General features: G+C 61.0%; 1 protein-coding gene across 1 annotated transcript in view; it reads right to left on the minus strand.

Annotated features, from left to right (window-relative positions):
• Window positions 1-3: 3 nt before the first annotated feature.
• Window positions 4-13,791, minus strand: part of RGS12 (regulator of G protein signaling 12) — a gene marked incomplete at its 3' end in the record, with an annotated part of 47,027 nt that continues 33,239 nt past the window's right edge. Inside the window, exons 4-14 of the mRNA XM_014449883.2 lie at window positions 9,426-9,595; window positions 9,058-9,150; window positions 8,279-8,422; window positions 7,011-7,190; window positions 6,566-6,716; window positions 5,304-5,380; window positions 3,564-3,758; window positions 3,181-3,254; window positions 2,695-2,821; window positions 620-717; window positions 4-121 (exon numbers count right to left, since the gene is read on the minus strand). Coding sequence (XP_014305369.2) covers window positions 4-121; window positions 620-717; window positions 2,695-2,821; window positions 3,181-3,254; window positions 3,564-3,758; window positions 5,304-5,380; window positions 6,566-6,716; window positions 7,011-7,190; window positions 8,279-8,422; window positions 9,058-9,150; window positions 9,426-9,595 — 1,427 coding nt within the window. The remainder of the gene's footprint in view (window positions 122-619; window positions 718-2,694; window positions 2,822-3,180; window positions 3,255-3,563; window positions 3,759-5,303; window positions 5,381-6,565; window positions 6,717-7,010; window positions 7,191-8,278; window positions 8,423-9,057; window positions 9,151-9,425; window positions 9,596-13,791) is intronic.

The raw sequence follows: 13,791 nt of genomic DNA on the forward strand, positions 1-13,791 counted from the left end.
CGGCTGGGCTGGCCCTGAGCAGGCGGGAGGAGCACGGAGCAGGCATTCCTGGACCAGGGCCGGCCAGGACCCACTCTGCTTTCCCCAGGGGAGGAGCCACCACCAGGGCCACCGCAGGTCCCTGGGGGAGGCAGCAGGCATCTCAGAACTGAGCCAGCCTTCAGGTCTCTGGTCCGAGCCCCTGCTGGGCCAGCCCGTAAGCTCTCTGCAGGAGAGCTGCTGCGGGAGGCAGGGGCAGGGCTGTGGGGCCAGGCGGAAGCACCTTCCCGGAGCCACAGGTTCCCGCACACCGGGGACAACGGGACGGCAACAGCCCCAGTCCGCGAGGCCCGGGTGTGTCCCCCGTTCACAGGACCAGAGCTGTGTCTCTGTGTCTCGTTAACGCCCCACACCAGGCGTGCTGAACCTCGGGCAGTCCTGGGGGAGCGCAGGGCCTGTCACCGGGTGAGGCCCTCATGCTCCTGGTCCTGCTGCCTCTGCCCAGGCAGGACTGGGCTAGCCCCGGCCTCAGAGGCCCGGCTCTAGAGGGTGGAGGGGGAGAGGGGAGGCAGGGCCTCTGGTGGGCTCAGGGATGGGCTGGTGGGAGGCAGTGAGAGGGGGGACTCTTGGGCTCGCTCACCTTTCCCTCTGGAGGGGTTCCTTCTCCTCCAAGATGACCCGCTGTCCATCCAGGCTCGATATGGGGGCGCCGAGGTCCAGGGGCTCCCTCTCGCTACTCTAGAGACCAAGGTGGTGCACCACATGACTCACCGAACCAGAACTTTCCAGAACACCTTTCTGACATCCAGCTACTGACAGCAAGACCGGTCCAGCCTTGATGTCGTTGCACGCCAGGTGACCCCGGGTGCCGCCACCTTGGCCGGGCTGCCTGAGGGCAGTCCAGAGGTGCCCAGCCCGAAGCCCAGGGTGCCTGGAATTCGAGTGACAGCTGGTGGCCTCCCTGCGCCAGATCCAAGCCTGGGGCGAGGACACTTGGCGAGGCTGCAACCCTCTCAGCCCACAAACGTCCTGTTTCAAAGGCATCGAGTTGGCATCCAGGTCTCACCCTGCTCACAACCTGGACGGGCCTCGCCCCACTCCTGTGGGCACAGGTAGGACGTGAACAGGACAGAGTTGCCTTTGTGGACAGGGACAGGGAGCGGGGCCGGGGCGGGGCATGGGGGGGGCACCTGCTATTCAGGACCCCCAGCCATTGTTTAGAAAGAAGCCTGAGCTTGGAGCGGCTTCTTAAATTCCCCGCTGGCCATGAGGCCCAAAGTGCCCAGAGGCCACTCCTGCAGGAGGCCGGGCCGGAGCTCGCCCAGGGAGGCGGCCACCACGCTGGCCCTGCCTCTCTCATGATGTCGGTTCCGTGGACGCACACATTCAGGGAAGGGTCAGCTGGTGAGTCCACAGAAAAGCCACGTGTCACAGCCTCCACCCCTGGAGCCCTGACCGCCACCAGCCCGGAAGTCCCACCACAGCCCTGACTAACCCATTTACAGACAGGCACACTGAGGCCACAGGGTCACGCAGTAGCTTGGGGTCTCAAGAGAGAGCGGGAGGCCCAGGGAGCCTGGCCCGCACGTCGGGCCTCCGGGTGCTGAGGGGAGGGGCCTCGGGCTTCCCGGGCCTCCACCACCCGCTCCACACAGTCCTCTCCTCACGTCCAAGAGCCTGCACCGTCTTAGGGCCCGTGTCAGAGAAAATTAAAACGCTGAAATATTTTAAATCACAGCTCCAGTAGTTTATTTTCTAAAAAAATGAGAACGCAGGCAAACTAAATCATAAATCACCGTATTCTGAAGCAAACGGGTGCAGCTGCTAGACAGGCAGTGACTCCAGAGAGATGGGGGCCTGGCCAACAGCCTGCAGCAGAGACAGCCCCGCAGCACGGCCTGGGCTACAGCCTTACAGCACCGCCTTCCTTCTGCCCCAGGGTTTTCTTCTTCTAGCCCTCTCCCCTCTCCCCCCCTCCTCACCCTGTCCCCGCCCCCACTAGCTCAGCAGCCCTGCCCTGGGAAATGCCCAGTGTGAGATGGGACTTGGGAAATTTTTTAGTTTTGTTAATCCTCACTCAAGGATATTTTTCCTTTCATTTCTAGAGAGAGTGGAAGTGAGAGGAGACAGAGAGAAACATCAATGCAAGAGAGACACATCGATTGGTTGCCTCCTGCACGCACCCTGACCAGGGCCGGGGATGGAGCCTGCAACATGCCCTTGACCGGAATTGAACCCGGGACCCTTCAGTCCGTGGCTGATGCTCTACTCACTGAGGCAAAGCGGCTAGGGTGGCAACCAGGAAATTTAATGGGAAGATGCGCCCGAGGCAGCTGGCCTGAGCGGCGCAGGGCGGAGGCACCCGTCCGCTGTCTGCTGGGACCTGCACCTGCTCAGCAGAGCTCAGGGGGTCTTGTTTGTTCCTCAGTTTGGTTTCCCTGGACCAAAACCACCTCTCAAACCCCAGCCCAGCCCCGGCCCCAGCCCCCTGGGAATGACCGAGTCTAAAGAAACCAGCGTCCCCTCCACAGGATGAGACAGTGGGGGACGGAGGCGACACCGCCCACCCGGCCAGCGTGGGGGAGCTGAGGGCGTGGCAGCTGCTGGCGCACCACAGCGCTACGGGGGGGCAGGGGGGGGCCTTCCGGCACAGGCCCTGCGACAGGCGCCCCGTTTGCCAGCTCAGGGAACACGCCGCAGCCCCTAGTCACTCACCAGCCTGGCCACCAGCTCGCTCAGGTGCAGGCCGTACTTGGCCACCACGGGCCGCAGCACCTCCGTGACGGGCTTGGTGGGCTTGGCCTTGAGTCCCACCGAGCGGTTAATGGGAACCAGGTCCAGCCTGTGGGGGGAGAGGCGTGAGCACATCTGCGCAGACCCACCCAGTCTTCACTTCGCTACACCCGGGGCCGCCGGATCCAGCACCAGGTTCTGGCTGTGGAAGCGGGCTGTGGGGGGCTTCTGGAAGGTTTTCTGGGGGGTGAGAGGGGCTGTCACACCAGCAAAGAGAGAACCCCTCCCCCACAGGATGGCCAACTCCATCCAGCCTGCCCACCCCTGGGTGTGGCCCTCTGTCATGGGACAGGGAGCGCGACCCTCTGGCCCCTTGGGCTCCAGGGTCTGCGTGCGGCTGCCCCACCCCGTTCAGGATGGGCCCAGCCTTCTGGGAGCTCATGGGAATGGCAACTGCATTTTCCTCACCGAAACAAAGTCCGCTTTTCTAGGCGCAGGTCCCTAGACGCCAAGATGCTGCTGTCCTGATGCAGCACCAGGGGCTTGGGAACCAGGAGGAACGAGAGGTGGGATCAGAGGGAGCGGGCGCCCGGCAGTGCTCCCAGGTGCAGGGACGCCCAGGTGCAGGGACGCCCAGGTGCAGCGGACGCCCAGGTGCAGGGACACCCAGGTGCAGTGGACGCCCAGGTACAGGGACGCCCAGGTGCCGCAGAGGAGCAGCCGCAGACAGACCCACACCAGCAGGCAGGGGCCCAGCCACAGGACCCACCCTCCACGGCCTCCAGCAAACGGCTTAGACACGGAGCTCAGAGCAGGGCAACCGCCAGGGCCTAACACCAAGGGCCCAGTACCTTGTCCCCGCCCACCAGGAAGAGGTCCACGGCGGCCCCGTTGATGCCGTGTCGCTCGCAGAGTCCGGCCAGGACCTCCTTGATGGGGAGCCCCGCCCTGACGAGAACCGTGCAGGACGTCCCGTCGGGCAGCTGGATGCAGCAGTGCTTGGCGGCCTTGTCCCTCTCGGGCGCCAGCGTCCTGCAGGCCTCTGACTGGGGAAGAGATGGCGCTGGGGTCACGGGGAGCTTGTGGGGCACCCCAAGAAGAGCTATGGGAGCTTGCATGCGCCGCGGGAGGCCCACATCCAGCTCCAGAGATGCAGATCCGTGCGACACCCTCGCTGTGCACTTAGGGTGGGGGCCACGCTAACACAGGGACAGCCGTGGGCTTCCTCCTGCTCAGACACTATTCATAGCCTTGCCCAGCCTCAGAACCAAGTGCTCCTGGGCCCACACGTAGCCAGCTCCCCCAGAACAGGCCACGCTGTGACGCTGAGCTGCCCTCGCCCACCTCAGTCCGTGGGGCGGGGACCACATGGCGGGCTGGAACCCACACAGGGGTCCCGAGGACCAGCCCAGCCGGGGGCCCCTCTGCTGTTTTCCGTCATCTTTCTGCCCAACCTCCCGGCCCAGGCTCCAAAGCCCCTCCGAGAAGAACAGCCTGATCTAGGGGAGAGCAGGTCAACCCGAGGGCAGGTGCTGGGAAGCCACGGAGGGGTAGGCAGGGGCTGAGGGGGCCTAGGGAGACTTGGGCTCCACCCATGTTTGGTGCTGGCAGAGGGCTGCCCTGTCAGCATGAGGGACAGAGCCTGCTGTCTGCCCAGGGAATGCTAGCTGCCTCCGCCTGGAGCAGGATGGCATTCACCTGCTGGCCCCGCCCAGGAGCAGCGGGACACACCTGCGGGCGGGGCGGGGCGGGGCAGGTCTGTCTGCAGGACTCACGCCCAGGCCCAGAGCTCGGGAAACTGCTAGGCAGCACTCAACCCCTGCGCCAGCCCGCGGTGCTCAGAGGCAGGGCTCCTGGGCAGCGGGATGTGGGTGAGGCCAGCCCAGGGCAGCAGGGGTCTCTCCTGACCCCTCCCCTGGGCCTGAGTCACAACTCGCTTCCTCACCAGAAACGCCCCTGCACAGGCCTCCTGTGGAGCTGGCCTGCTGGGCACTTCCTGTCATGGTTCCTCGGGGACGCGGCAAGTCCCCTCCCACATGATTCAGAGAGCTACTGTGCAGGTGGCAGACTGATCGCCAAAGGCCCAGCAACCCCTGCCCACAGAGCGCGCCACGCCCTGCGCCCTGGGTGGCTCGCGGAGCGGGCTAGTGTCTCCGGTCAGCCCTGCCAGCGGAGACGAGGTTCTGCGCGCGCTGCCCGACAGGTCCCAGCGACAGACGCCGCAGCGGCCAGGCTCCCAGACTGGCACGCACAGTCGCCTCCCAGGCAGCGGGTCCCCCAGGCAACCAGGCAACCAGAGAGCGGGTGGGAGGACAGAGAGGAGCCCCCGTGGGGCCCCCAATCACGCCATGTCTGGGGCAGTGGGACGTGCAAGGACGAAGCACCTGCCTTCACAGCTTTCTGTTCTCAGTGGGATTCCAACAGCGTAACTGAATGAGACCAGGCTTCCAAAATGACCCCAAGCTGGTCTCAGTCCCGAGGAGCACCCAACTCCTGGGCTCCTCACCGGCTCGGGAGCCCTCCTTAGGCGTGTGGGCATGTGGGCTCCGTGAGGCAGTGCGGCCCGTGGGCGAGGGCAGGTGGGGACTTACCAGGTCCAGGCTCCCGGCGGAGGACACGGAGCCCTGTGACTCCCGGCGGCCCAGGCCTCCGTTGGCGTGCGGGGGGTCTTGATGGGAAACACAGCGACTCAGAATCACACAGCCTTGCTTGTCTCACTCCACACAGAAACCCACCTCCTGGTCACAGCTCCCACCCCCACTCCCTCAGGCTGAGCAGACGCAGGCGAAGGACGGAAGGCAGGACGAACAGGCCTTTTGAGGTTCTGCCCCCCGCCCTCCCCCGTCCCCTCCCTGGGGCTGCTGCAGCCCAGGAGCCTCCACAGCTGCAGAGATAGGCTCCACTCTGTCCCGCCCTGTCCCCCTGCATCCCCCTGTCCCCACCCTGTTACCCCTGCCCTGCCCTGTTCCCCCCGTCCCCCACTCTGTCCCCCCACCGGCGCAGCTGGCTCCGGGCAAGTGGGAGTGCAGGGCAGTGCTCCTGGGCAGGACCTCCCTCGCTTTGTTTAACCTGGAATTTTTATCCAACTGCTGGTTTCTGGGGCCTAAACAGAAACTGTCCCCTGTGGACAGCAGTGAACACCCAGCGGTCACCACACCTTTACCTGTGGCTCGTCTTCCTGCAAAGTCCTAGATGAGTTCCCCTCCCCCGCCCCACGGTCACTGACTGAACTCATGTGACCCCAGGCTGAGCTGGGAACCATGAAAACCCACCTAGAAGGGCCTTTCCCAACCTGGGGTCTGCTCCCCAGGCCCTGCTGTGCCGGCCCGGGGGCCACAGTGGGGCACAGACACAGGGGTACCGGGTCCCCTGACCTTCTGAACTATTGGCCCTCCTCCCAAAAGCTACGGATTCCCACGTCACCAAGTCTGGATTCCTGGGCAGTGCCCGGAGTCAGGGTCTAAAGCTAACGAGCTGCCAGATGTGGGGACCCCAGCCTCTGGGTCCTGTCGGGGGACAGACTGCACGAGGTGCGCATGCCCTGTCTCCCCGGCACAGCCCTTCAGATTTACAATAAAAAACGACAATTTGGACAAAGCTTGCGGGCACACGATGGCCTACACTGAACCCCAGGAGGGCGGTGCAGCCCTGCGCACCGGACCAGAGCCCCGCCAGGACAGAGCCGCCTGGGAGCACGGGCCTCGGTGCTTTCTTTCCAACTTGGGTGTATTTTGCAAGTGTTTCCAGCACCTATTCCTGCTGGAGCCAGAGGAGCACAGAGAGGACAGACAGCGGGAGGGGGTGCGGAGGACTAAAGCCCCGCCGCGCTGGCCCGCGACCGCACACCACAAACCGTTTGTGTGGTCCCCGTGGCCCTTCTTCTTCTGGGACCGCCCGGTGCTCCTGGTCCTGGACCAGGAGAAAAACACTCCCTTCCGCTTCCGCTCGCTGTCCTCGTCCAGGTCTTCATTCAGGGACCGTCCTGACCGCGATTTCCCAGTCAGCTGTCGTCAAGGGGAAAACGTTGAGAAAACCATGTGCGTGACTTCCACGCGTGCAGTGCGCTAGGCAGCTGAGGAGCAGCAGCGAGGGAGCGAGAACTGCTCTACGGGCGACAGGCCCGTCCAGAGACGGCAGCTGGACCCCAGCGGACCCGCCCCAGCCCCACCTCAGCATGCCGTGTCCTAGGAGGTGCCCTGCATTCTCCACGAGTGAAGGAACCCACATGGCACAGCTTCCCTCCCGCAGAGCAGCTCCCACCCCGGACACGGCCGCGGGCATGAGCACGACAGCAGCACCTTTTTTGGCGTGGACACATTGGAGTGGTCCGAGCTGACGCTGTGCTTGGAGGCCGGGCTGCTGGGCACCTGCTGGGAGTCGGGGAGGGAGCGGCCCTCCACCTCGGCCAGGATGCACTCCTGGTACAGCGGGGACTTCAGGAAGCGCGTGTAGCTATCAAACTTCATCAGGTTGAAAATCTGCGGAGTCCACGCCACAACGTTGGTTAACAGTAACCAGGACAGCCAGCCCTGAAGGCGCGGGGCGGGGACCTCAGGCTCCTCTGGCCTCTTCTGAAAGGACGCCATTAGCCATTTTCTCCACCCACGCCCCAGAGTCACTTTCCAAAGTTCCTTTACATCTGACTACTCTTTCCCGTAACACAGTCTTTCATTTGTCACCTAAAACCAGCAAATCCCATCACCCTCCATGAAGCCAGCACCAGGAGGAGACAGCACAGCCAGGGGTGACCCTGGGGAGCTGTACTTGACAAGAATGGCCCCAAACCAGCCTGGCCAGTGAGGCTCGGTGGTTGTGCATCGACCTATGAACCAGGAGGTCATGGTTCAATTCCTGGTCAGGGCACATGCCCGGGTTGCAGGCTCGATCCCCAGGAGGGGGCGTGCAGGAAGCAGCCGATCACTGATGCTCTCTCATCACTGATGTTTCTCTCTCTCTTCCTCTTTGAAATAAAAACATATTTAGGGGGAAAAAAGAATGACCCAAAGCCGTGGGCATCTGGAGGGAGCAAGGACTGCGTGGCCACGCCTCCCTTCTTCATCCCATGACCATGTGGCTCCACAGCAGGACTCTGGAAAGCCTGTGGGGCGCGTGCTCTACAACGGAGGCAACAGAGCGTGAGCTCCAGGCACACCTGCTGCCACAGTGAGGCGCTAATTGAAAAAATCCAAGCTTACGTCCAGGGTGGGCAGGAGTAAGTTTACACAACACAAATATATAACGAAGCGAGAACAGACCGTCTCTCCTCCTCACACTGTAACCCTGCTCCTGCCCCGCCCTGCGCGAGCAGCACCCTGCCTGTGATTTCCCACGGGTGTGCACGCGGCAGTGGGACTGGATGGCCATTGTGGGCGCCCCTGAGACCCGGGGTCTGGTTGGCCACACCCGACACCAGAGCCCAGCGGGGAAGGCAGTTCCTTCCTCCCCAGCTCGCCGACCAGCTCCTGCCCTCCCCGCCTGGTGGCACTTGGGAGCTCGCTGTCTGGGACCCGAGCCCTCTTCCCCGCGCCTGGCCAGAGTCCCCGCGGCAACGGAGGCACGGGCTCACCTGGAGCTGCTGCTCCTTGAACATGTCGGGGTGCGGGGCGCTGAGAATGTCGTCTGCCAGCTGGGCCTGGCTGTCGATGTTGACAGGTGTGGTGGCCTTGCTGCACAGGAACGTGCTGAAAATCTCCCGGGCCCTGTAGGAGAGCTGCCGGGACATGCGTGTGAGCCACCTGCAGACCATAGCTCCCCCAGCTCCTTTCGGAGAGCTGCCGGGACATGCGTGTTGAGCCACCTGCAGACCACAGCTCCCCCAGGTCCCGGCTGGAGACAGTCCCCGGGGCAGTAAGCACTCCTTGGTTGAATAAACAAAGTACAGGCCAGCATGAGACCATCACCAACTCGGCTCCTCTCTAAACCTTCCCGATGGGCAATTACTAGTACGTGGCTCACAGGCGTGGGCGGCACCGCCACTGTGGGCGCCAGGTGCCCGTCCGTGTGTGCTGGTCTCTGTGAAGTGGGCTGGGTTGGTGCAGCCCTGGGGTCACGCCTGACACGTGGCCTCACAAGATGAGAGGGGCCCAGGCTGCCTGGAAGCCCGTGTGCCACCCTCCTGCCTGGAAGCCGCGTGCCGCCCTCCCCACACTGCGCGGGGGCGCGGCTGCGGGAAGGCATTTCGCAGGCTGTGCTCAGCACAAGGAAATGCCACAGCGGCCCCGAGAAGCCCACTCTGAGAGGTGTGAACCGTGTGAGGGTGCTTTCACACCCTCTCCACCGCCCCTGGTGCCCCCATGAAATCCTGCCCATGGCCACCCCTCCCTGGGCACGAAGGACCATGCGTACCTCTTTTTTGTCGTGTGCGGGCACATGATTAAAGTATTCACAGGCCTGCCAGAATAAAATGTTTTCTTCACTGAATTCCTTCCTTAGAAAATCCTAGAAAAACATGGTCAGTGAACTTCCACCTGCGCTCGGAGAAGTGGGGTCAGTATCCCCGGGGCCCGCCTCCCCACGGACTGCTCTTCACTCCGACCTTTCCCACTTCGCTCTCAGAGGCGGGCTTGGGAGCACCTGCCCATAACTGAGCCCCCGCGCGCGCGGCAGCCGCTGGCACGGCGCCCAGACCCCTTGGGCAGCAGGACCCGCCCACGGCGCTGCCTTCCGGGCCCTTACAAGACTCCGGTGCTGAGCCCGGGGCCCGTCCTACTCACAGAGAAGTACCGCACACCGAGGGGGTCCTGCAGGAGACGCTCAAAGGACACGGCCCAGCTGGCGACCCTCCTCTCGCGCAGGCGCCTGCAGCTCTGCACGCTGGGGAGGCTGGCATTGCTGCTCAGGCTGTGGTTGCTCACGCAGTCCTTCAGGTCAGCACCGTTCAGCTCTGCGGGACCAGCACAGACCCACTGCAGGTGCGGCCCCACTCCTGCCCGCAGCAGCAACCTGGGCTCCCACCAGTGTCTCCTCTGGCACCACACCAGGCACCGCACCGAGCACCCAGGACGGCCCTGTGCAGTGAAGGCGACCACAACCACAAGGCCGTCCGTCGGGGGCTCCCGAGGGAGTGCGCCTGTGAGGAGCGTGTGGAGGGCAGGACGGGGCCCTGTGGAGCCGCCCACTCACACGTGTGCACTCCTGCCCTGGGCTGGGCCTGAGCACAGCATCCAGGCACCATGTCCAGATGAGGTGTTTCGGCACACGTGTTGGTGGGACGGCTCGGGTACAGGCCACCCGATGCAGCAAGCGCCACGTGTGTCCCAGGAGGCTGGCTGCCGAGCTGCCTGCAAACAGCACTAGCGACTGCCTGGGCACATGCGCACACATGACACTAACATGACACTGTGTCAACTGTGATGGGTAAACTTAGCAAGTATTTTAAAGGCAGAAGAACAGACAGATGGGTAGTACAGTGCAGTGAGAATTCAAATGGGAACGAGAGCCGTGGCTCCGTTGTCTTCATGTGAGCTCTCGAATGATGCCCCCACGGCACCCTCGCCACCTCCTGTGAGCAGCCTGGGTGCCAGTCCCGCGTGGGCAGGCCTGGCAGTGAAACCTGAGCGGAAGGGGTGGAGGCCAGCCGGGCAGGAAGAGGGACATGCCCTTCGAGGTCCTACAACTGAGACAGGAAGCCCATGAAACAGTGCTCATTCCGCGTGTTCCCGCGTGGCTCTCCGTCTGCCCGCCCTGGTACTAGTGCGCAGCCCGCCGTCCGGCTGGTTGTGGTGAGGCATCAAGTGCACTAGTTAATTGGCTCCAGCTCCAGGCCAACCACTTAGAAGGCGTCTTATCAGTGACAAGGGCGGGAGCGGGGAGAAGGTTGGTGAGGGGTGGGGCGAGTGAAGCCTCGACAGCCCCTGATGGGTTGGCAGGGACACTCGCCTTCAGATGAGCCCCCTCCACAGACGTGCTGAGTAAGAGGCCCACAACTCAAGAGGCAACCCCGAGCCCGAGGGCTGCGGAGGCGGACAGGTGCAGACGCCGCACCCTGGAGCGTGAGCCTTCGGGGCCAGAAAGCAAGGCCAGGAATTTGGCCACTTGGGATCCAAGTGCTCACTAGAGCTCCTTTCTCCTGAAGGCTCCGAAAGCATTTGCACAGGGAAAGGAGACAGGGCGAGAGTAATCTGATCCTGTAGCTGCCACAGAAAACCCAAGTCACACTCAGAAGCTGCGTGAGACCAGAGGTCACTGACTCTTCCCTTGAGGCCCCTCAGCCCAGCAGGCCGGTGTGCGCAGCAGGACCAGGGCCCAGCCAGGCCTCCCGCCTGCAGAACATCTGGAAATGCCTGGCCACAACACTTCCCCATGTGGGCAGCTCTCCATTCCACGTGTCCAACTGTGGACCAAGAGGGGTCCTACGAAAAGTAACCTCACAGGTGATCTGATCGTAAGTCCCTCAAGGGGCAGGGCAGCGTGGGTGGTCCCGCCCAGGCCTCTATTTTCTGTAGTAAAAGGTTTCTCTGCCTGGAGCCAGCCCTGCCCAATTCTGTGCTTCTAGGTAACACACCTGTGACATGCCTCCTTGAAGCCGTAACCACTGGGAAGAGGGAAGAGCTAACAGCGCAGGATCCTGTCTGTAATCCGATCCCCTCGCTCTCCCACCTCCTGTAATCTCCTTACATCCCCTCCTGATTCCAAACGCACAAGCAAGCTGCCAACTCATTCTCGGAGCATCTGGGATCTGCTCCTGGCACATGCTGTCAGTTTAGCTCAAATAAACTCTTATAACAATTCTCTACAGGTTTGGATGTTTTGTGCGTTGACAGGATGTAGGAAATACTCCCATGTGCACTCTCACACATGCATGTGCGCGCGCTCTCTCTCTCTCTCTCTCTCTCTCTCTCTGTTTCTCTCTCTCTGGGGATGGGGTCCTAGATGGGGCCCAGCTCTGAGTTTGATGTCTGTCCAGTAACCGGAGCATCGAGGGCTCAACACCATGACATTAATGCTCCCTAATTAACATACAACCCAACGCACTTCCCAACAGATGCTGATGAGAACTAGACACACTGAGTGAAGGTTCATGTGGGAAACCAAGCCTGAAACGCTGGAGAACAAAACAGAACAAGGGATGAGCAGGGCCTGCCTCCCGAACAGTAGCCAAGTCGCCGCTGGTCCTCGGCTGGGGGGCGCAGGTGCAGAAACACACATCACTGGACAGAGCGCAGCGGGTCGCTCAGTCAGCGGTGCAGGCCCAGCCGGAGAGCCTCTGAAAAACAGGCCACCGATCCCTCCAACACACGGAAGCCAATGCCACTGACCAAAGACGTGTCACCATGAAATTAAGAAGCACGAGGAAAAACCAGTCACATCTTGAAGTAACTGACGAGGAGCCTCACGACACAAGCCCGGAGCCATAAGAGAACAGTGATTCGAGGGTACCAGGCCGTTGAGCAACAGAGGTGGTGCAGGTGGTGGCATGGGGGAGGGGCAAGGTGGAAACTTCCAGGTATAAAAGGAACGCGTGCTGCAAACTTAATGAACAGCATGGGGACTGCAGTTAGCAACACTGCATTGTGTGTTTGAAAGTTGCTAAGAGAATAGATCTGAAGAGTTCTCTTCATGGCCCTGGCCTGGTATCCCAGTTGGTTGGAGCATCGTCCCGATACTCCAAGGTTACAGGTTCAATCCCCGATCAGGACACATACAAGAAGCAACTGGCCCTGGTCAGTTTGGCTCAGTGGATAGAATGTCGACCCATGGATTGAAGGGTGGTGGGTTCGATTCTGGTCAAGGGCATGTACCTTGGCTGCAATCTAAATCCTTGGCCCAGGTCGAGACAACAAATCGATGTGTCTCTCTTACATTGATGTTTCTCTCTCTGTCTCTCCCCAGACCTTACACTCTCTCTAAAAATCAATGGAAAAAATATCCTCAGGTGAGGATTAACAAAAAAACACACAAAGCAACCAATGAATGCATAAAAAAGTGGAACGACAAAGTCATATTTCTCTCTCTCAAATCAATAAATTAAAAAAAGTTCTCATCACAAGAAAGGTTTCTGTAACCATGTGAGGTGATAGACTTTAACTAGACTTATTGTGGTGATCACTTCACAATGTATACACACCAAATCATTATAGTACACCTGAAACTAACACTGTACATCACTGATCCTATATAATAAAAGCCTAACATGCTAAGTGTCCGGTCGTCCGTTCAACCAATCAAAGCGTAATATGCTAATGATATGCTAAGGCCGCCCAAGTGCTTGCTATGATGTGCACTGACCACCAGGGGGCAGATAGTTGACCGGTCAACCAGTCGCTATGATGTGTACGGACCACCAGGGGGTAGATGCTCCGACTGGTAGGTTAGCTTGCTGCTGGGGTCCAGCCGATTGGGACCGAGCGAGACGGGCTGGACACGCCCTGGAGCCCTCCCATGGTCCCTTCCCGGCTGGCCAACCTCCCGTGTCCCTCCCCGGCCCCGATCATGCACCAGTGGGGTCCCTCGGGCTGGCCTGCACCCTCTCACAATCCGGGACCCCTCGGGGGATGTTGGAGAGCCGGTTTCGGCCCGATCCAGCAGGCCAGGCTGAGGGATCCCACTGGTGCACGAATTCGTGCACTGGGCTTCTAGTGTCTCAATAAAAAAATTAAATAAATAAAATCTCTGTAAAAAACACCATAAGCTAAGTCAAAAGACAAAAAAGAAATCCCAGGGTAATATGTATAACACACCACACACACAAAGGACTCATTTTCTTTATGTTTAAAAGGCCTTCATGTCAATAAGAAACAGCTCCATAAATCAGAGTAGCACGGAGAAGAGTATGGACAGTGACCAGCAAGGGCTGTGGTGGCTCTACCCTTGTGGAGGCGTGTGCAGCTCCACCCCATAAGCTACAGGGGAATGTAACGACGAGCCACTCTGCACCGACTGACGGCCAGCATCGCCCTCGGCAGGCCCTGAGCAAAGGGGCCTGTGCCTTTTATGTTGATAAACAAGACGATCTCACAAAATGAACGATCTCTTTAAAACACTCGTATTATGCGCACCAACACACCTGTCGTGAGCTGTTCTTCCCTGGAGGCAATAGAGGTTGACAAGAGGCCTGAGGGGTGAGCAGTTAGCCGCCTC

Source organism: Myotis lucifugus, unplaced genomic scaffold, assembly GCF_000147115.1.
Source record: "Myotis lucifugus unplaced genomic scaffold, Myoluc2.0 scaffold_1502, whole genome shotgun sequence".
In the NCBI taxonomy this organism is placed as follows: domain Eukaryota; kingdom Metazoa; phylum Chordata; class Mammalia; order Chiroptera; family Vespertilionidae; genus Myotis; species Myotis lucifugus.